Genomic DNA, 22,820 nt, shown 5'->3' with positions numbered 1-22,820 from the left:
GCCTGTAACGTTTTTAATATTCTTTTGAAATCAGCAGGATTATTGATTTGCTGTAGTGTGTGCTTGTGTCTGTGTGTGTGTGAGAGAGAGAGAGACAGGGGGATACATGCAGAATTTTACCTATATACATAATTTTCAAAATTAGGAATATTCATTGAACAATTTCTCTGTGCTGATCCCGCTGTGGCATTGAAATGGTGTGTTACGGTTTTGATATTGCTGCTGAAACTGTAAAAGGTCACGATCATTGTGAAACACACAGATTAGTCATAACTCACTAATGCAAATGTTAAATATCTGAGTCCATCCTACAGAAATACTGCTTATGCAAAATTTAAATCGTCATGCCAATGAAACTTTCTAAATTTCTTAATCATTTTACCATATGCATACACAGTTTCTTTTGGTTTTATTTGAATTTACTTTCAAATACAGATGCAAAATACAATAACTGAAAGAACTTATTTTAAATTGCCTACATTTACTGTGTGATACAATGGTATAAAAATTGTAGTAATAATTTAGTTCAAGTTGTTTTAAGTAATGTGACTGCATTTTTAAAGATATAATCCAATATGTAAAGCAGAGAAATTTCCTTGAACCACTATCTATATCACACCAATATTTAATATTAAGTGAAGGTAATTTTAGTCCACATTTGAAATTTTTCTACATTTTTGTAATCTACATATATGTAATAAGAAATTGCAAATATGTTTGAGATTCTGAGATTAATTTGAAACAGCAACTTCAACCTTTACAAATTTAAAATTAATCAAAGAAATCTTATGTATAAGCAGTTATTTAGCCATCCCAGATACACCGACAAACAAGAAATGTAACATCATAATAACTTTCGAACCATTTTTTGCATGTTCTAAGCGAGAGTGGAAAATATGCTTTGCGTGAGGTGGGTTGAGAAAGTTGGCCAATTGCCTATCCGCGTGTTCTCACAGTTTCACGCCCACTATCTTTTTAGCTGGGCCATGGATACACGCACAGAAAGCGCGGCAGATACCACAGCTTTATCTGATCCATCTATTTCAATTCAATTTCACAAACATAACATGCACAGAGATACCTAGACAACGAAGACAACAAATCACAGTAGCAAACGCGTCACAAACAGCACGTTAAATAACGGAGAGCTAAACGGAACATTAGTGTTGAGCGCGTACAAAGTCCTGCAAAGGGCATGAATGGAAGCGGATTTTGAAGTAGGGTAAATTTCGTTCTGTCACGCTAACAGTTAAAGGAGTTCCATCTGAAACCAACACAGCAATTATTTGAGAACGAATTCAAGTCTGTCTTCCAGACTACACGAGACACAATACCATATACCAACTATTATGTCCTGTATTATATTGCAGAAAATATATCAAGTATATTAACATCTCCTTTATGTCGAGATAAATTCAATGAATGAAAACTGTAAATTAAAATGATCTTTTCCTGCTCTTCAGTTTAAAGAATGTAAGAAGTTTTCATATTAATAACAATCATTGATGAAAACACTAATCCCACATAGTTAAATAACATCATAATTTAATATTTAAAAAATATTTAATATTTAATATACCTCCTATGGCACACAGAATCTACCTGACTACAGTGAACAAAGTTCTTATTCCAGATATCTAAAACACTTTTTGTAGATTCTGTACAGCTGTACTGAGATTAATTATTGTATATTATATTGATTCAGATCATAATGACTGCTTCAAGCCCACAGTAGACCCGTGATCAATTGACCACACAGATTCAAACTATAAAAAATTAAATTCAGATCATAATGTGACATTGGGTGTTTGTATGAATTGTTATAAATATGTGTTTGATAGATTGAAACTTTCCCTCACTCTCACTCTCTCCTCTGCAAAAGTAGCCCTGCCGATGTGCTTAGCTGCAGGCTTTTTGAAGAATAGAAAGGCAATGGAATTGCTGACTTTGCATCCGGATGGACAGTATCTGGTGAGAAAGAGAGAAATAGGAGTAGGGTGTATTTGTGTGCGAGTGAGTGTGTGCGTGATGCATCATAAGCTTTAGTTTTGAGTCAGAGGCAAGATAGCAGGCCCTGTGTAGATACTCTGTGTAGGACGAAGCTCGACCATCCTTCAACAATGTCTCTCTTTCATTCTCTCTCTCTCTCTCTCTCTCTCTGCCACACTTGTAGATGTACCGAAAATTCAGATACTATGGAGAGTTTTTATCCACACGTGTATAGGCGGCAATAATCAAGTTGTTGTTTGTACTTGTATTTTTAGTTATTTGTGTGTGTAGTCCATAATGACCTGATTGTGTGAGAGTGTGTGTGTGTGTGTGTGTGTGTGTGTGTGTGCGCGAGCACACATGTGCTTGCACAAGAGTGAGTTTGCTTATTCATTTGCTGAAGTGCATGTTTGTGTGTATTAATGCCTGCAAGTGTTTGTGTATGTGTGATTATGCATATGTGTCTCTTTGTGCATGCGTGTGTGAGCATATAGATGTGTATTGTGTTTGTCTGTGTGTGCGTTTTTGTGTGTTTGTGTGTGTGTGTGTGTGTATTCATCCCTTTCACAGTGAGTAAGGCAAGTGGGCGAAAGCAGCAACTGGTCTGCTTATGTGCTGTTGCATAGCAGACATGCCTCTCACTGCAAGATATTACTCATTTCCTCAGCCTTGTGTATGAGCGCACACACACACACTCATACACACGCGCACACACACACACACACACACACACGCACACTCACATACACACGCACACACGCACTCACTCAAGCTCACAGGCTCAGCGTGCTGTGACTCTTGGGTTTGTCTGTAGATTTGCGCGCTTTCAGCTCTGTTGCCATATTATTCAGTGACTTGGTCGTGTGGAAACACAGAGAGGAGAAACACTGAACCTGGAGGAGGTGGCAGAATACTGCCATCAATGGCCACCATTACCAGAGTCTCTGCTGAGTCCACACCAAGGTCAGTCTTGTTGGGACTTTGTGGTTGAATGCTGAGGAATCTCAGGAATTTTTAACTCTATGTTCTGCTGGGTGTGCTTGCTTCATACGTTTTCTAATGGGAGAATGAGTTTTCTCTGATCACAAATTACTTCTAGTAACATTAACAGTGAAAAACATTAAGAATATAGATTTAATGCCTGAAGTACAGAAGTTTGTTGATTCCATCTTCTCTTACATTGACAGATTCATTTGTGTAATTATAAATTGATTTTCATATTAGAAGTGACTGAAAGGACAAATCCGTTGCAATTCTTGTGGGTTTGGTTCTAAGAGACTAGGCTCTAGTAGCACCTGTTGTTTGCGCCTTTTTCTGTCAGTATGTGACAAACAGGGTGTTAACTATAGCATATATTGCTAGATCTTTGGCTTCTCACTGCAGGCTACTAGGTGCATGTGTTAAAACTCACAGTTCTGCCAATACAGGTGAGGACTATGATTGTCTGTGAAGAAAATCCATAACATCAAGGTACCTCAGTAAACTAGTAAGCAACATAATGCTTCTTTCCTTAGCTGTGTAGGGAAGATATTTAGGGTTTTTTTCTTGTCAGTTGAATACTCTCCCAGCTCTTTGACTACACCTTTTTTCCCTCTTTTTTTCTTTCTTCTTGATGCAGAGGTGAAATGATTGAATGAATTCATCGTCAAGGTGCTTAAGACGGTTTGACTCTGTTTCTGTATAGCTGTTAAAAAGCGTCTGACAGCATGTCTGGCTGTTTCCATCAGACTTTCTATGACAGTCAGTTCTGTGAATGGCTTTTGTGAAGAATGGAGTCATCACAGCTTTTGAGTCTGTGCATATGTGTGTGTGTGTGTGTGTGTGTGTGTGTGTGTGTGGGTGTGGGTGTGTGTGCGCGTATGTTTCATCCAGCTAAACCTAGATAACTGTGGGTCAAATGCTTATGTTGCTGCACAATGTTCTGTTACATTATGGACTCAGGACACTTATGTAAGTACTGGACATACGACAATTATAAAGGCTCTCTAGAGTTTATCATTCCTGTATTAAGCGTTCATCAAGTGCTATGCATGACATAAAACTGCTCAAAGAGTCACTCTATGGGCAGGTTCTGTGACTCAGAAATTCACAAAGAACAGTCTCTGCAATGTACATATGAATTAGAAATATGTTCCTTCACCCGTTCCCAGAAATGCGGGGACATTTTGTGAATAGTTAATGCGCCAATATGTTTGTCGATACTTGCCTCGTCACTAAAACACATTTTTACATATTACAAACAAGGGAATCTGCTATCATGATAGCTTTGTCAGTTTATATCATTCACAGTTGACTAATAAATCCAAATTTCTGGGTCAATTTTAAAAAAAACTCAGAATAGGGGAACACGTGACCATCGGGTGGTAAGAGGACGTGGTCCAGAACTCCACTTTTAGAGCTGTCCATTGGTACATTATAACTACGATGTCACCGCTTTGCATAGTTTTACTAGTTCTTATAATAGTCATTCATTTAAAAGTAGTTTACAGTCATTTACAATTATATTTGAAATAACACACAAGGATTCGGCATTTGTATCTGTAAGAGTCACGGTGTGTGCAGTTGTTTCCTCCAGTGTGCGTACACACACACAGACACAAAGACTTACACACAGACACACACACACACATACACACACACACACACACACACACACACACACACACATACACAGACACACACCAAGTTCATCTAAAAAGCCTCTGTAAAGTAAGAACATTTTTAAAAATTAAATTTTTCAATTAAACGAAGAAAATCTCTGATTGTATGGAATGACCTCAAATACAGTGAATTAGCTATTAATTCCCTTGACTGATGGAACAGAGGCAGTAATCTGAGCCCTCGTATGTGTTGGATGCGGGCTGGGCCAGACTCCTGAGGGTGGCTTTGGATGGTTGTTCAACACTGATCAAGAGAATGTTGCTCGTAGAAGCTCAGTCAAAGGCTTTTCACTACACAGACATGATCAATCAATAACTTTTGATCAGTGATCATTTCATATCAGCTTTCTGCTGCTCTCCTTTTTTGAGCAGGATTGTCTTTGTGTGTGTGTGTGTGTGTGTGTGTATGTGTGTGCGTGTGTGTGTGCGTGTGTGTGTGCGTGTGTGTGTGTGTGTGTGTGTGTGTGTGTGGTGTGTGTGCGTGTGTGTGTGTTGGTGTGTTTACACAACTGAGGACTTTTTTTGTACCTGTTTTTTTTTCACCAATTGTTTTGTTACTCTCTCCCTTATTAACTGCTGAGTTTACAATGTGTCTTTGGAAAAAGCCCTTTAGCAATCAGGGGACATAAACATCAAATTTCTCAGGGTAAGTGTGTTGATCTAGGAACAGTGTTTGTCTTTCATAATCATAATAAATACAGGTTTTATACACCAACAGGAACTGATCCTAGATCAGCAATCGCAGTCTGACTTATTGATACTTATGGTCCCAGATGGGTTTTGTAGTGGTATTTTTTGTTCTTTTTCAAATCACAGTTGGCTGGTCTGACTCAGCAAAAACGGCAAGCAGAGCAGAAATCCCCTCCAACTCTTTCTCTTACCAGAGTCATTGATCTTCTGTCCCTCTAAATAAATCAAAAGTCAGTATTAGAACCACTGCTCACTGTCTCTGATGAAGAATGAACGCTGTAAGGACTGATGTTCAAACTGTGCTCTTTGTGTGAAGTTAAAAAGAAATGCGCTTCTGGTAATCTACTCACATTTACATGTGCGATTTACAATTCTCAACACACCTTTGTTTGATTGATATGGTAAACAAAGTGAATGTTTTCTTTTTATGCGTGTAGCAATAAGTTTTAGGGTACTTTTCGTAAGGAGAGGTCAGTTAACGATGGAAATATAAAAGTTTGGGGTATTTCACACAGTGGAAACCCCCTTTTTTTGAGGAAAACGAACATCTTTGGTAAGAAATTTCCCTAGTGGAGAGTTGGTGCTTGGCATGGGGTTGCTTAATTTCATGTCTATTTTGTCTGATCATTAAACATGTTCCACAAATGATATGTATCCCAGCTGCACAAGGGTGAGCACAGGTCAGTCACAAGGGCAGTCAGACAAAGGAAAGACATTGAAAAATATAATTGTCTGCACTCACATATTGGAAAATATATATTTCAAGTGGTTTGGGAGAAAAAGAGTGTTAAGAATTGTTTGTTGCCATTCTTTGTTATTCGTTTTATGTAAGTTTCTGTTGACATTGTTTTTCATAAATGTTTTTTTATTGGGTGTGTGGGAAAAACAATTTCTGTCTGTCTGCATTTCCCTAGAGTATCCCTATGTAACCTGCCCTCTCTCTCTCTCTCTCTCTCTCTCTCTCTCTCTCTCTCTTTCCCTCTCTAACTCAGTGCGAGAATGTATGGACTCAGTTTCCATGACAACATCGACGGGGTGGCCGAGTTCAGGCTGGGCAGACAGTGTGTTAGACTGAGTGAGAGAGAGAAAGAAAGACAGAGAGACAGATGAGTGGAAGAGAGAGATAGATAAATAGATAGATAGGTAGAGCGAGAGAGAAAGAGATAGAGAGAGAGAGAGAGAGAGAGAGAGAGAGAGAGAGAGAGAGAGACCAGATGTGCTGGCACACTGACGTGTGGTGACTAATTTAGAGCATTCAGAGACGCATTACATACAGAAACTCCCCCAAGATCTGTCAGTGAATGAAACAAGAACACTCAGTATTCCTCTTCTTCTTCCTTTCCTTCATCTCTTTATCCATCCATCTTTCCCTCCTTTCTCAAGCATACACCCCCATACACCCTGCAGTGAACTCATAGCAATCATGGTGGGCAGATACCAACTTGTCATATTGCCATGGGAACAGTTGATTGACAGGAGTACCCTGGAGTGTGAGAGGGATGTTCTTAAGAGAGGTTGTTCAGAGTGTGACCGCTTTAGTATATTCCCTTTGCAGATAAATGAGCACAGACAACTTATCTGCTTTATTCCTCTTCAAAGAGATTGAGGCATGGCTCTTCCCTGCTGTGTGTGTGTGTGTGTGTGTATGTGTGTGTGTGTGTGTGTGTGTGTGTGTGCGCGTGTGTGTGTGTGTGTATGTGTGGTACGTGTGTCTGTGTGTGTGCGTGTGTATGTGTGTGTGTGCGCGTGCATATGTACGTGCGTGCATACGTGCGTGTGTGTGTGTGGTGTATGTCTGAGGGCGTGTGTGTTTGTTTGAGTATGCATGCGTGTGTGTATATGGGTGCACATGCATTTGTGTGTAAGTGTGACTGTGTTATGCAGTCTGTCATGTTTTGCTGCAGTCTTTTCCTAGTCATTTGGCTGTTATATTTAGATGGCACATTAGAATTTGAAGAGCCAGCCAGTGAACTGACCACTCACTGTTTGCTGCTAAAGAGCTTGTGAACTGCACAGGTTTGCAGCTAAAGCAGTAGGACACATTCTTTTTAAATGAAACAAAATAAGATCAAATGACAAATCCAGCTCTTCATATCACAAAAGGTAGACTGTTTCAGTTCAGTGACAAACCAGCAGCAAGGTCTTATGTGGTATCAATGATCATTTTCTTTTTTTCTTTTCTCTCCACCACCCCCCGCCCCCCCCCCCGTCTCTTTTTTCATAGGTTATTTGTAGGAGTTTCGTGGTAGCGAGAAAGGAACAAGTGACGTTCCCGTGATGCTGTTCTACTGCTGCCGTCTCTCCTCTCTCCTCTGTCTAATCACAACGTTCTCTCCAGACGCCCATGTGACCTAAGTCCAGCCCCCTCTCAGGCCCCCTGGGGAGCCCCATGAATCCCAGCCAAGGGTGCCTCCCCCCGAAAAAGAGGGAGTCCAGGCAGGGCTCCTCAGAACAGCGCCCCCTGGAGAACGATTTCAAACCTCCAGCACCTCTACGCAGCCGTGGACCAACCGGGAGGTCATGTGAGAGAGAGGCCAGCAGTAGCAGCGAATCACATCTCAGCAAGGATTTCCTCCCACCCCCTCCACCTCCCCTGCCCTTCTCTCTGCCCCTGCCATGGTCAGTCTCTTACCCGTCTGCAATGCCACACCCCTGGGCAGGGCCTGTAGGGGAGAGACGGGACACGGGCTCAGGTTCATACTTGTGGAGAGAGGCAGCTGGAGGCAGGGGGACAGAAGTCGTGGACCACCCTGTTCCACATCACTCCCGCTGGATACAAGGAGATGTCACACCCCTGAGTCTCCAGTCACCCGTCACTGTTCCTTCTCCTTACAAAACCACCTACTCCTCCGACACCAGGGACATGTGGTCATATTTTAACACCAGCCGACGGGAGTACAGCCCTTCTCTTTACTCCTCCACACATTTTTTTGCCCCTCCTTCATTTTATTCCTCCCAGGACTCCCTCACAGAGAGCAGGCTCAGGTACCCTGGGAGGAGACCCAATGGGCTGGACAACCCAGACAGCAGATCCAGCTCCAGTAGAGTGTCCTCTAGTGGCGAGTACGCAACTGACAGTAGGATCAGAATAGATGGTTCTTACACCAATGGGAGAAAGAGACATCAGGAGGACCAAGGAGGGCAAATTATGTCGAGGGGAGGGGGGCTGTCCCGACAGGGTCTCCACGTACATTCCTCTCCCCAAGACAGAGACAAGGACAGGGACAGAGACAAGGACAGGGACAGAGAAAGGGACAGGGACAAAGAAGTCCGTGGGACACCCAAATCAACCCCTTCCCATTCATACGTCTCAGAATCACGGACTGGAAAATTTGCCTCAGATCCTGTAGGGGCAAGAGGGGCTCAGATTTACTATGCCCTGGGGTCAGTTTACCCAGCCCTTTCCCAGCCTCCACAGCCATACCTGCACCTTAGCCACTCAGGCACCTCAACAGCTACTCCCATGAGGAACTCCCAAAACTCCCCCCCAAGGGCAGCCCAATTGCCACAGCATGGAGACAGCACAGGAGCTGTCTCCTGGCTCCCAACACCCGCTCGATCCTCCCATCTATCCCTCCGTAGTCCTACCTCATTTTGCCAAGGGTTCCCTCATTGAACTGGCAGGCGGACGGTTGAAACGGGTGGAGGAACTGCGGACAGAGGATTTCTTACGGAGCGCCGATACCTCTCCGGAATTCCACCTGAGCACCTGCACTGTCCAGCTCATCAATCCGGGTCCCAGCCAGGGTTTTAATAACCTGCAGGTTCTGCTCACCGACCGCAACACTCAGGTTAGTCACTCAGGTTATTGAAGGGGGATTTTAGTGCTTAAATCACGTCTACATGTGACTTGGCTTTCAGTATTTTTATTCAACAGTTATATTAAGCAGAGGTTTACATCGAAAAAGTGACCTTTCCATTCACCTCTATGGCTTTTTCATTTCTCACAAATGCATCCGGTTTTATGGGGCCTGTGTTGGTATAGTTTGTTTTAATGGACAGAGTGTATGCATTTGCAGCAAGCTGGGTTTTTGGTGTCTTTTTTTTTTTTTTTTCCTCAGAGCAAAGAGCTAAATTCTCTTTACAGTATCTCCTTTTAAAAAACTTTCCCTGATTTAGAGTATCACAACTGAAATGATAAGGGCAGACAGTGTTTATGTGTTTTACATGTTTTTATTAATAAAAACATATTTGATGTGGTTTGTGCTTAGCTCCAGCAGACTGATATGATAGTGGTCTGGAAAAAAAAGTAAATGAATTTAAACGATTGTCTTCAGATTTTTGGAGGGCTGTGCTCACAATATTTGTGGATTGGCAGGTTTGTGGAAATTTTTTTGTCGAGATTTTGGCAAGAACAGTGCTCGGCAGATTGAACGGAAAAACAGCTTTGATTTCTACTTGTTTCATGTTCGTATTGATTATTCACAGTTGTTGACATTTACTCGCAGTCGTTTGTTTTGTCTTGGCAGGACTTTATTTGATGTTGAATGTTGTAGATACAGACATGCAACTGAGCTGTGTTAGTTCTTCACTGTAGCATTAAAAGGTAGAAAGTCATATACTAGTATTTCAACAGCATCTCTTTTACCTCAAGGTGATCATAGAAGTGCTTTTGTGCAAAGAAACTGTGCTTGGAAATATGTGTTTAGGTCTCATTTTTCTATTGTTGATGCATAGGATGTGACCAGAGCAAGGAAATAAAGGAAAGGAAAAACAGTTAGCAGGCCAACAAACAAATATTACTTTCTAAATAAAAAAAGAAAATTGTTGTAGTTTGTGTATTTAAGCAGAGCTACTTTTGCTTTAGCTTATACAGTATATGACATATTCATATCAGATATGTAGTTTTCTTCCTTGTTGTATAGTTCCTTGATGTTGCAATAGTTGTACTCTACAATGCAATAAGAAATATTTGTTCAATATATATATATATATATATATATTGTGGCCCTGCTTTGTCATACGAACAATTCATTATACTCTATTACTCAATTATTATATTTAGCAGTAACGTTAGTATTTTTGTTAGATCATATTTCACCTCTTGTGTAGTGTGTAAGTAACAATCTTCAATAAGAAGTTTAAAAACTATGCTGTTTTCTGTGGCATTCTTACAGTGAATTTGACATTTAAGCTCTGTCAACGTCAGAATTCATGAGAATGAGTGTACCTTCCTCTCAATACACATCATCAAAATGTCATTTTATGAACGAAGTTTTTGTGAAGATTTACATTCTGCTCATTTTCTCAGATGCTATTAATGTCTGTGGTGAACAGTAATTTTAGCTTGTCAGAGGGTACATAATGTTTATCTTGTTCTGTCTTACAACGTGCGTTTGGATGATTTGCCATGTGATTAACCTTTTTGCTCTTTTTTGTTTTCTTTCATTCCAACAGGAGTTACTGACTGTATTGGCAGAGTATCCATTTTTCGTGCGGGATCGAGGATGGTCGTCCTGCTGTCCACAGAAGAGTACCCAGCTCTATGGCCTACCCTGTCGCCAGCTCACCCCGGGAGACGTGTGCCTGGCACTAACACCCACGCTTGTCTCACCCGTCGCACCAGCGACCCGCACACGCTCGGGTCCACGGGCCCAACGCGCATACGCCAGGCCAGGGACAGAGTCCGGCTCACATAGTCCCGAGAAAATGCCCCCTCCCCCTACCCCACCCCCTCTCCAAGCCCCACACCCAACCCCACCTCCCCCTGCCACACAAGACGGAGTCAGGGAGCAGCGCCGCTCACGGAAAAGACGTTGGTCTGCTCCTGAGTTTGGGGCAGAGGATAGGCCACGCCCTGATTTACCTCAAGGCTCCAATCAGGAGAAGCCGTAATGTTTGCCTTTGGCAACCAAACATTGGAAGTAGAGAAGAGGGTAAAGACAAGAAAACAAATGACTAAATGAAAAAAAAATGTTTATTTGAGTAACCTCCTGTGCATCTGTGAAGTAGAAATGTGAAAGGGTTGGCCAGCAGATGGCACCACAATGTATGTCCGAAGTCAGAAAAATGCACAAAGACTTTTTTCAGTGAGACAATCAAAAAAAAAAAAAATTAACTTGTCTGTGACGCCACGCATTTAACTGTCTGTCGTTCTGCACTTACTGACAGTGTATCTCTGCAGGGTATCTATTTTCAAGTCAGTATTATCAACGTTAAATAATATTGGGAGAAAAAAACTATATCTATATCTATCTATATATATACATATATATATATATATATATACATATGAATATATCTTATTATTGGTGTTATGATATGAATATGCTCAAAAAAGGTGAAGTTAATTGTTACTTTGTTAATGCAGTTTTTTTTAAATCATTTCATGCTTCTGAGCTGAGTTCTAGGCCTCAGTGTCTGGCAAGGCAAAGTGAATGTACTCCTCTCAGCCACCATTTAACCACCTATACCTGCTCGATCAGCGTGGGTCAACACCGCTGTCCATTCATGCATTCGCCTCCTCTCTGTTTCAGTCAGAGGAAGACACTACTGATGGTTACAGTCTTTCAGTGAATCCTAATCCGATGCAACAACAAGGAGGGCTTTGGGGTGTGAAAAAAAAAGCGGGTATTAGACACCTGGTCACGTCATAGTGTTTTTCCATTGAAAATGGTTAAAAAAAAAAAAAAGCAGGAAAGCTTAACGGTGCTAATATTGAATCAGAACAGGATGCTTTGTGAATACACTTGACCCTTCTGTAAGCTCTTTGTCTCCTTTTTTAGGTTCCCTTTTACATTTCATTTATGACTAAAAGCAGGGAAATTAAAAAAAAAAAAGAAAGTATTCTGAACTCGGATACGGGTATCTTTATTCTTGATCAAGCACACTCTTTCACTTTAGTCTTTTCTTCTGTTTCTGTTTTTCGTTCTGTTGTTGTTCTGTTTTTCGTTCTGTTGTTGTTGTTGTTTTTCAAAAAAGAAAAAAATGATGTTGCTATTTTTTTTTCTTTGTAAATGTTATAGCTATTGAAAAAAATTGTATATTTTTAAATTGTGAAACTGTAAAAGATGTTCGCTAGAAATAAAAAAGCTTTATAGATTCATATTGAATAGTATTTATTTAATTTTTTATACTGGTAAGACATTTCATTTCATTCAACATAAACACAAACACTCTCCGCGAAACATTACAAAATAAATACAATGAGCTTCTCTGGATTGAATGAATGATGACTTATACAGGTTGCCTTCGCTGGTTTAGTTTTATCTTGATTGATTGATGAATTATACAGGTTGCCTTCGCTAGTTTAGTCACTGCTGGTTTAGTTTTATCTTGATTGATTAGACTGAGGTAAGAGGCAGGAAAGCCCAGCTTGTACAGGAAGAATAAAAAAGCATAAAGTAGCACAAAGATGACCAAGAAAGACCACATACTTACAAAATATGATTTTTGTTATGATACCGTATCAGAATAAAATGCTGCCAAAATATTGTATATGTAGTTTATACTATTCACAGTTGTATGTATGCACAGAGTGGGTCATTGATCTTTAGCTAACAGGGATACATTGGAGCTGCTCTTTTCCACTTGAAGTTACTGGCCATTGACAGTATTCTGAAACAGCCTTTCAGATTTAAAGACAAAAGCGTGAAATCACTAATGAAGCCAGGGACTATTCAGGGCCTTAGTGCTCAATGAATCAGAGCAATCACAGCAAAAAAGGGGGGAGAGGAACAAAGCAGGTCATTTGTTACAATATCATGATAATTGTTGCTGTTTTTTGGGGGGTTTTTTATATTTGTCGACTCTACCCTACAGGCATAATTAGTTGATTAGCATGTCTTCACAAATGAACATGTGTACAGTAATGGGCGTGCCCACAATTATTGAGGAGCCTTGATGGGCTTTAGCATCTGTGGTCTCTCTCCCTCTGGTCTCTGTATATTCTGTAGAAGTTCTTTAGCAAACAGTGGCACCACCTACACAAAACAGGAGAGAGGAAGGCACTGGATGTCATTTGTCTGTGAGCATGTGATGAAAGAGAGATAGAGAGAGAGAGAGAGAGAGAGAGAGAGAGAGAGAGAGAGAGAGAGAGAGAGGGAACAGCTAGAATATAGCGTCATCTGGTGGTCACTTGAACACCTCAACAAACTGTCCAGTGCAACACTAAGACAACAGACAATACAACAATATTCAAATTGAAATTTCATGATGGGATACATTTCTGTATCACAACTTAGGAAACACCATTTAAGTTCGAGCTGCTAAGAAAATACATGTTGTGTATTGAGATATAGTACATTTGAAATCGCAAAACTATATACCTATGGTAAACATGCCAAATATGACTTATACATGATTCTTCAATCAGCAATTACAACTTTTTGTTCACTTGAAGTACAGAATGGTCAGATCACACGCATATGCTGGGTTATGATAAGACTCTTTCACCATTTGAATAAGCTTTAAATACAGAGTTTATATATAAATATATATGGGGTGCTACAGTGAAAAATGATTTCTTTTGCCTGTAGCAACATACAGCTCTCAGCTCTATGCACTGTCATAAAGAACCACTCATCTTTCATTTAAAAGAATGAAGACCTCTCCCTCCCTTCAGACAGTGACAACAAGTTTAGACAGAAGAGCTGAGTCTGTATCAGGCCAAAAGTCTCAATAGTTGTATAGTTTTATCGCTCTGATAAAGCTGTGGGTTCACTGTTCCCTTGTGTCATCCTTAAATAAAGTTTTACAATTACCCGTGCTGTTATTAGTTTCTTGTTCTTTGACTGGCTGACATCTGGAAACTCCTCCCCAAAGCAGAGGTCGATCTCATAACGGGGCATTGCTCTCACTCCTTGAATGTAGCGCTGCAACTCTGAGGGCAAGAGAAGGGTCAAAGGTCAAGCTGAGAAATCAGACAGGTGGATTTTCTTAGAAAAGATTAGTTTCAAATGATTTTGTGGTGTAGATATACATGGATACAGGGTAAATAAAATTTTGATGTCCTGTCATTTCTTCACATATTTATATCTTTCCTGCAGTTCATAAATATTATTGCAAGTTCTTGATGCTCTGGAACAGTTTTTATATAATACAGATAGATACGCAGGAAAATCTACCAAACTCTATAAATATTGATATACAGTCTGACGATGCACATGAGTATGCATGTGTATGTGTGTGTGTGTGTATGTGTGTGTGCGCGCACACGTGTGAGTGCGTGTGTGTGTGTGTGTGTGCGCGTGTGTGTGCATGTGTGTGTGTCAGTGTGCATGTGTGTGTATGCATGGCCTACATACACTGTCTTTACTGCTCCTCTTACCCAGTAGAAAAATATGCATGTCCAGCAGTTTGCAGGTCTTCTCTCTCTCCAGTTTGTTGGGCTGATCTTGGTGCTCTGCTAATGGACCGTTCCAGTACACCCTGCCCTGGCAGAACCGTTTGATGAAAACCCCATCTGGAGCCACCCACACCAGTACACCCTTCTCCAGGTGGGGCAGGAGGCACCTCATGGCATCCGCAATACCTTGGGGCAAAGGCACGACATCGGGCTGAGGGAAGAAAGCCTTAGCAGCTCCACAGGGCCCGTAAATCTGTTCGTTTCCAACTGGGACAGGACCGTGTAGGATAAAACAGCCATCGGATGTGCTGATGACTTCCTGGACCAGCTGTCCCTGATAGAACACAGACACCTGTAGTCGAAAATCTGCAAAGACGTACACACACACACACACACACATACACACACACACACACACACACAAACAGAAAGGGAGAGAGAGAGAGAGAGAGAGAGAGAATAAAAAGGTCATTATAATTACAATTATAATTAGTATTTTGTAATTATGTTTAAGCAACTATGGGCCTAAAAGTCATTCTAATGATGTCTGTAATCACCGCATGAGAGCATGGTTCTAAAAGGTTTCCCCTGTACCTAATCTATAGCTCAGTATACATGTATGGTGTCAGAACCTTTCAACAACTATCACCTCAGAGTAAATGTAACCCTTATATAAAACTATCACCTCAGAGTAAATGTAACCCTTATATAAAACTATCACCTCAGAGTAAATGTAACCCTTATATAAAACTATTACCTCCGAATAAATGTAACCCTTATATAAAACTATCACTTCAGAGTAAATGTAACCCTTCTATAAAACTATCACTTCAGAGTAAATGAAGTCCTTAAATAGAAATTCTTTTTTAGGGAAAAATGTATCACAAAGGGGACTTTTGGGAATCAGCAGCTGTCAACTGCCATGTTTGAGTATTCCAGGCAGAAAAACACACTATAAAGCAAAATATAATATCAGCAAAATACATCACCTAAAACCATTACACATGTACCGTCCTACAGCTTGGTTTTCTGAACAGAGTGGAATGAAGAAGTGTTAAATGTAGTAACGTCTGTGAATTGGACTAAAGCTCTGACAGTTTGAGTGTCCTCACCTGAGATTTGTAATGAAGGAGGAAACAGAGGAGCAGGCAACACCCCGGGGCGTTTATCCACCGCTGTCCCTGTACCTGTCATTGGCTGTAATCTGCCCTTCACCTGCCCCCCTTTATCAAAATAAACAAAGGAATGAATAAATGAGCTAAATGAATGCATGAGTAAAAGAAAGAAAGGAAGAAACAAACAAACTTAATTTACAAGACATAAACATGAAACACACTTGTAAGTCAGTCCATGTAGTGTTACTGGAAACCTTTGCAAACATATGCATGCATGCCCCATACAAGTGAAGAGGTGACAGCACCAACACACTCACACAGTTGTAAGAAACCATCTTTAGGTAGTTTACAAACAACCTTGGTATTTTGAGAGTGAGGACATGAATACTAACCATGTGTTTCTCCTTTCCTGTCTTTTTCAGCTTGTAGCCTTGCCTGTGGAGAAAAGCCGAGACATTTTTTTGCACATCACACAAACACAAACACAAACATCACCGCATCGTGGATGAAGCATTAAGTTAAAGATGAAAGTTGAAGTCCTATCAGAGTGACTCTGGGTGATTTAGGGCCTTTATCTAGGTCGAGGATTAGAAGAGGGATGGCGTAAGGTAAAGGTTTTACTAACAATTAAGAATGAAGTATTACTGTGCATGCTGTGACCTTTGTACAAATATATTCCTGTCCATTAGATGGCGGCAAACAAGCATATTCTTAGATCTGGATTTCAGAATAGCATATAACAGAGACAAAGGGACTTTCCAGCTAGAGGGAGCTGCCACTAAGATGCCAGGTGTCCCTGTTAAAGAAAGAGATACCTGCAGCAGAGCATGATGGGAATGTCTCAGCGGGCCACTGTGGCTGCTCTGTAAGATCACTGGACTGTCTTGGGACTCTGAGAGAGAGAGAGAGAGAGAGAGAGAGAGAGAGAGATGAATAAGACAAAACATGAAAAAAAATGTTGCTATGCCTCTGAAAAAATTATGGGTTCAGACAGACAAGCTTTATATAATTCTGACAGAAGGGTGGAGAAGAAAAAAAAGAAAGAAAGAAAGAAAGAAAGAACTAGGCTTGTTACCTGTAGGTCTTTCTGTCTCAGCAAGAATACGATAAACTTTGTAGGGTTCAGAGATGTCCAGCTGACTGCGTTCTGGAACCTCCTGGAAGTCTGTGCTCTTATTCAAAGCACAGCGGAGTCTTGTCTTCCATGTGGAGGGGTCAGCTTTGTCCCTGCCTTCTCGATACTTACCCTTGTACTCAGCCCAAGCCTAGGGAACACACATACACACAAATACATAGATGCATATGAAAACACACATACATACACACACGCACAAAAGATAACGAAAGTTCAACTTGCAGCACTGCATATATGGGTTGGAAAAATACTAAATAGACATTAAAAAGAATCAGTATTAACCGTAGAAATAATACAAATCACTTAGCATCGAGTGTGAAATACGTTTACATGCAATGAAAGCTTTCGGTATAATGAAGCACTACCGGTATAATCGGTATAATGAAGCACTTTTTGTTTGTTTGTTTGTTTGTTTGTTTGTTTGTTTAACTTATCCAATCTAGTGAAGTTCTTGAAAAAAAATCAGCTTTCTTGCGTTTTCCTGCTACCTTTTGTTATCTTGATAGAGTTTCTGGCGATCTCACCTTAAACAGAGCGGCGTCTTCGTTCTGGCGGTAGTCCTGCTTAGCTGCGTGTTTCCAGGGTATTCTAAACATGGTTTTCTCTGCATTCTCCCAGCTTAAACCTGCGTATTTCCCGCTGTTTATTTGCGCAATTAGCCACTCTCTTAGGCGCATATTCTTGTTATTGTCATCCATCATGAATTTAAATATTTTCTTTTAAAAAAAGGAAAGAAAAGCGAAACAACTTATATGAGCTTAGCTCCAGAAAGTTACGTGAAAAATCGATACCACATGATCCACCACCAACTGTTCTCCACCTATCAAAATTACCATGTGGAAGCTATAACAAACTGTTTAAACGATTCATTGCATATCACCCGGTCTTTGAAAATAAAGTTAATACCTTTCTGCAAATTTCAGCTGACTGTATAGTTCCTAGGATGGGATCTTAAGGGTATCTAATCACCATTTCAAGTTGCCGAAGTGAAAGTAAAAGTACGTCTCGCCTGAAACACTTTCGGTTTCCTGTCCAATAGCATGTCAGTTTTACGTCTTTGAGTGAGTGAAGCAAAACCAACCAATCGTCATACAATTTTACCGAATTTACCCAGTTGTTGACAAGTCGACAATAATTTTGTTACTGTTTGATTAATGTTACTTACTCATGTGTTTATTAATTTTGTTAAAGAACCGAATTAGAGAGGTGAAATAACATTAGCTACGCTAATCTTATTTTCAGGTGTGTTGTGGCTGAGGCTCTTGTAAAATGAATCTTCCTCCCCAGTATGTTTTTGTGGCATGGGTGAAAATCAGATTATCCAGAAATCCTTCGACCAATTTCGATGGTTTGAAAACAAAAAGGGAAAAGGAAAAACTCACACTGTTTGCCCTTGACATTGATTTTTCCGTTTGAAAAAGCAGAACAAGAAAAGCAAGAACAATGACAATTCAGAGAGTGTAGCCTACACATAACCAAGCAATGTGTAACCTGTGTTTAAAGATGCGTTTATTCCTTCTGAGGCTCTCGCGTGATTTGGTGATAAATGAAATATCCTCTTCAAAGATCACGTTTCCAACAGGTGAAGATGTGATCAATACATCTTCACCTGTTGGAAACGTGATCTTTGAAGAGGATATTTCATTCAGTTATGTTATCACATTCAGTTATGTAAAACTGCCCTGACCACTCTACAAAAGTAATACGTTACTACATATACAGTTTGCTCCCCCTCTATAGAGAGAGACAGAGAGAGAGGGAGAAAGAGAGAGAGAGAGAGAGAGAGAGAGAGAGAGAGAGAGGGAGAGAGGTAAGAAATTATTAAGTGACTGAACTTTCACGTTAGTGGGAGTAATCAGAGACAAAAAGACACAGTGTCTTGAGAAAAGCAGAGAAGGTGATTCAAGGATTTTGGGGAGAACCCCTTGCGATGCGGTATGTAGAGGGTGAGTAAATGTGAAACTGCGTGTGAGTGGATGAGTGTAGAGTAGTAACTTCTCTCTAGTGGAGGTCACATCCACCCACTCCTGTCTTTCATAGTTCTATGCTGATTTAACTCCAAACAGAAGACAGTCTTTTCTCTCATACAAAAATAACTCCTCTCAGTTCTGATGAGGAACCAGACTTGAACTTTCAGCTACCCTTAAATGCATTCATTTCTTCTAAATGTCAGTTAATAGTTGAGATACTGGTACTTTTCTATTACCATTTTTAATAACAATACTAGCACCTACAGTAGTTCCATGGAACAAGTCATAGCAGTTCAGCAACAGTAGCCGCAGCAATAGAAATAGTGCTAATAATCACAGTAGTAGTAGTAGTCATAAAAAAAAGTTGCTGTTGTCATAGTAATGATATTTTTTCCTTTTGTTTTGTATAAGTTAGAGCTATTTGGCATGCCCACAAGAGACCTTATCCAGTCTTTCATATTGTTTTGTTATTGTGTGTCTTTGTTGTGGGGATTATTGTAAGTAATTTTTTGGCTTGTGGGCAAACACATAATTAGGTGCAGTTAAGAAACCAGCCCTGAGCAAGTGCAGACAATAATGATCTCCCTCCATTCACCGCTCTGAGCCAAGGAAAGCTGAGCCGTCTCATTCAGGTTTGCAGGTTTGACGTTATCTTGCCAGAGTGAACTTTGTACTAACTGCTTTCTGGTACTTTGTGCCCAGCCCACACCAAACACACACACACACACACACACACACACATCTTAACCGCAGGCATAGACTTGTTCATCTCCCTAGGCAAAAATAGCATGTGAAACTGAAATTATGGGAGGAACAGGGACTTGAACAGAATCAACTCCTCACTCTTCTCTCTTTAACATTACCCCATGAACAACTCTGATAACTGCATTGTCTATACAGCAAAGCAACAGCACTTACAGGTCAAAGCTACATATTCTCTCCAGGCCCATTTTTCAGTTATGAATTACTTTTCATGATTTCATAATGAGGAACTCGTTTTCAGAAGTGTGCATTGTATATTTCCAAAAATGACACCAACTTTATGTTCTAGGTAGATTCTGATCCTGTAAACTGGGTAATATCAGGCAGACTAAATCTGTCAGACTAACTGTGTGCATCTATGTCCACCAACTAACACACCACTCAATGCAGAGCAGAGTTTTGTGGTGGTGTGAATATTTTACTTTTGCATTAGTGAAAAGAGAGAGAATTGTCATATGTGGTTTTAACCAGTAGGGGGCAGCTCCTCCTTTGCTTATTTGGTAGGATTGACAAACAGGTGAAAGTCTTCATTTGAAATAATGGTCAAAAACATAATATCTTGGGGGAAAAAAGAGTGTGTTTGAGTTTCAAACAATGAAAACTCTAATCCTAATGAGGTTGAAAACATACAATGTACATTTTCATTTGGTATGATTTTCTTGTTGAGTACCTCACCATTTTTTAAGATAAATTAGTTTTTAAAAAGCTTTTCCATATGCTTTGGAATGAGTAGTGTATGTGTGAGTGTGTGTGTGTGTGTGTGTGTGTGTTCCTTGCATGTCTCATTGTTTTATGTTCCCTTCTCCCTCCCTCAGGATTCCAGTTTTTCCTTATAACACTGCTGAGGAAGGCAGGGAGATTTATTTCATCCTGACCATCTGATCTGTAACCTTGAACCAAACACACACACACGTGTGTGTGTGTGTGTATTCTCAAAGGGGTGATAGCTGTGATGAGAATTGAAACTCTCACTCACATTACCACTCCATTAACCTCTGCGCCCTGCAGACTGGGAGACCTTGGAACAAGGGGAGAGTGGAGAGAGGGTGAGCAGTATTTAACAGGTTTCAGGAACGTACAAAGTTCAGAGTGCACTATACTTCAGTAAGTCTTCCACAGAACACATACAGAGTTGTACCAATAGTACAGTTCTTAATATTCTCAGTTTCTAAATAATCTCTTTCTTTCATGTATTTCCATGTGCAGTTTTTGTTATGTTTTAGGAATGTGCAATATTAACAGTGGTGTTTTATATTTTATTATATATATTTTTCTGTCATGTTGTTCAGTTTAGATGCTTGTAATAAGTGGTTAATTAAAACATGTTTTGAATTCAATTCCCCCCCCCCCTCTCTCCCTCTCTCTCCCTCTCTCTGGTGAGAGGGTCGTCATGACAGGGATCACTGATCTGTCCCCCAGTCCTTCTGGAAGAGTCCACCCCATATCCATGACATACACCAGACACACACACACACACGCACACACACACACACACACACATACACGCATACACATGGTGCACATTTGCAAGTCTGCGGGTGGCATGGCCCTCTAATGTGAAACAGTCTCTGCAGTAAACAGGATGTTGGAGAGGACAGGAGTGGGAGGGAAGGACTGAGAAAGGAAAGGAGGGTATGGGGACAAAAGGGGAGAAAGAGTATTGGAGAGTGAAAAAGAGATGGAAGAGAGTTACACTACAAATGTGTTAGCAGAGGAGATGGAAAGAGAGAGTGAGAGAAGAGGGGAGAGAGAGTACAAACAAAGAGGTGAAGTTAGAGGATGAAAGAATTTTGGGTTCCAGGCTTCCTCTCAAACCATACCGCACACCTCTGATTGACACTGAGGGAAGAGTGATGACTGAGATGAGTTATGATACATATTAAGAACATAAGTCTGTCAGCACACATTATCAGTCAAACTGGGGTCAGAAATTCATTGTAAAACTGGGAAACAGAAAAGACCTTCACAAAGGATTCACAGCCAACAAACACTTGTGCCTCACCATGTTGACCATACCACCCCGTGTGTGTGATGTCAGCATCTGTAGACTAACTTATTCTCTCTGTGTTCCAGTAGCATAGTAACCAAAGGATGTGTAAGGTTCTCTAATAAAGTAATCACTGGACCAGGAGCTGAAAATACCATAGATTCTACTGCAGGTGAATATTCTATTGTTTCCCACGGAAGCGTCCATGGCTTCTTCTATGACATCACTGCCTCCTCTTTAATTGTATTCTCCTGGTGGGTGGGAGTTATCTAAACATTCTATTTTTTATCAGTTTTTATCAGTATTTTATCAGTTCTGAAATACTTGTAGATATTTTTTCATTAATCAACAGTGTTTGTAAACTTATTTTAGGTGTGCCCAGAGTATAATGTCAAAATTCATAAACACATGCACTCAATTGAGAATCAATTTGACATCATGTCTGAGGACCAAGCAAATAAATACACTTTTTTATTTCTTTCTTTGAAAAAAACTATTTACACGGTTTTGTACAAGATGAGCTTGCTTGTTTTTGTTGCATCCTGGCTTTTCAGTCATTCAAAAAATACACAAGTCATAAAAAAGGAAACGTGAATTTAAAACCTAATTTTTAAAATAGATAAACATGATTGTTGGCTGTGTATTTTCATACAATCACTTCGTACAATGTCTCACACACAGTAGAAAGCACAAGGATTGTACAAGTTTGTGAGTGTGTATGTATGTGTATTTGTATGTGTGTCTGTGTCTGTGTGTGTGTGTGTGTGTGTGTGTGTGTGTTGGAGCAAAGGGAAGAGATTAAATTTAATGTCATTCTTTCTCCCAAACTTTTTTACGTTTTGTACAAATAGAGTGTATACAGGTATACACTAGACACTGGGCATATCACTCACTGAGATCAAATGCATTCGATCTGAAAAGGATTGATTTGTCCTCCCTCAGCTTCACCTTGTTGTGTCAGAGAGAAGTGGAGTGAACCACTGAAATGACTGGATTTAAGTAACATAGCTCGTATATGTGTGTCATATGTCATACATATATGAGTGTGTTGTGTTGTTACATATGTGGGTTGATGTATATGTTTTGTGTGCATGTGTGTGTGTGTGTGTGTGCATGTGTGTGTGTGTGCGCGCGTGCCCCTACATCTTGGTAAGAGTTGTTTGTGTGTGTGTGTGTGTGTGTGTGGGTATGTGTGGTGTGGGTATGTGTGTGTGTGTGTGTGTGTG

General features: G+C 40.3%; 2 protein-coding genes across 2 annotated transcripts; one reads left to right on the top strand and one right to left on the bottom strand.

Annotated features, from left to right (window-relative positions):
• The first annotated feature begins 7,728 nt into the window (after window positions 1-7,728).
• On the top strand, window positions 7,729-11,174 carry LOC115806938 (ataxin-1-like). The gene is given in 3 exon segments (XM_075353550.1): window positions 7,729-8,823; window positions 8,825-9,130; window positions 10,737-11,174. Coding segments are annotated over 3 exon segments (1,839 nt in total).
• Window positions 11,175-13,165: 1,991 nt separating this feature from the next.
• irf10 (interferon regulatory factor 10) lies at window positions 13,166-17,573 on the bottom strand. The gene is made up of 6 exons (XM_030767794.1): window positions 17,400-17,573; window positions 16,816-17,005; window positions 15,738-15,848; window positions 14,608-14,991; window positions 14,042-14,160; window positions 13,166-13,261 (listed from the first exon to the last, which is right to left on the bottom strand). The coding sequence occupies exons 1-6, from the start codon at window positions 17,571-17,573 to the stop codon at window positions 13,166-13,168; spliced, it is 1,074 nt and encodes a 357-aa protein (XP_030623654.1).
• Window positions 17,574-22,820: the final 5,247 nt, after the last annotated feature.

This window comes from Chanos chanos, chromosome 3, assembly GCF_902362185.1.
Source record: "Chanos chanos chromosome 3, fChaCha1.1, whole genome shotgun sequence".
Taxonomy (NCBI): domain Eukaryota; kingdom Metazoa; phylum Chordata; class Actinopteri; order Gonorynchiformes; family Chanidae; genus Chanos; species Chanos chanos.
Note: the sequence above shows the minus strand (reverse complement) of the source record. Positions and strands in the feature narration are given on the sequence as shown.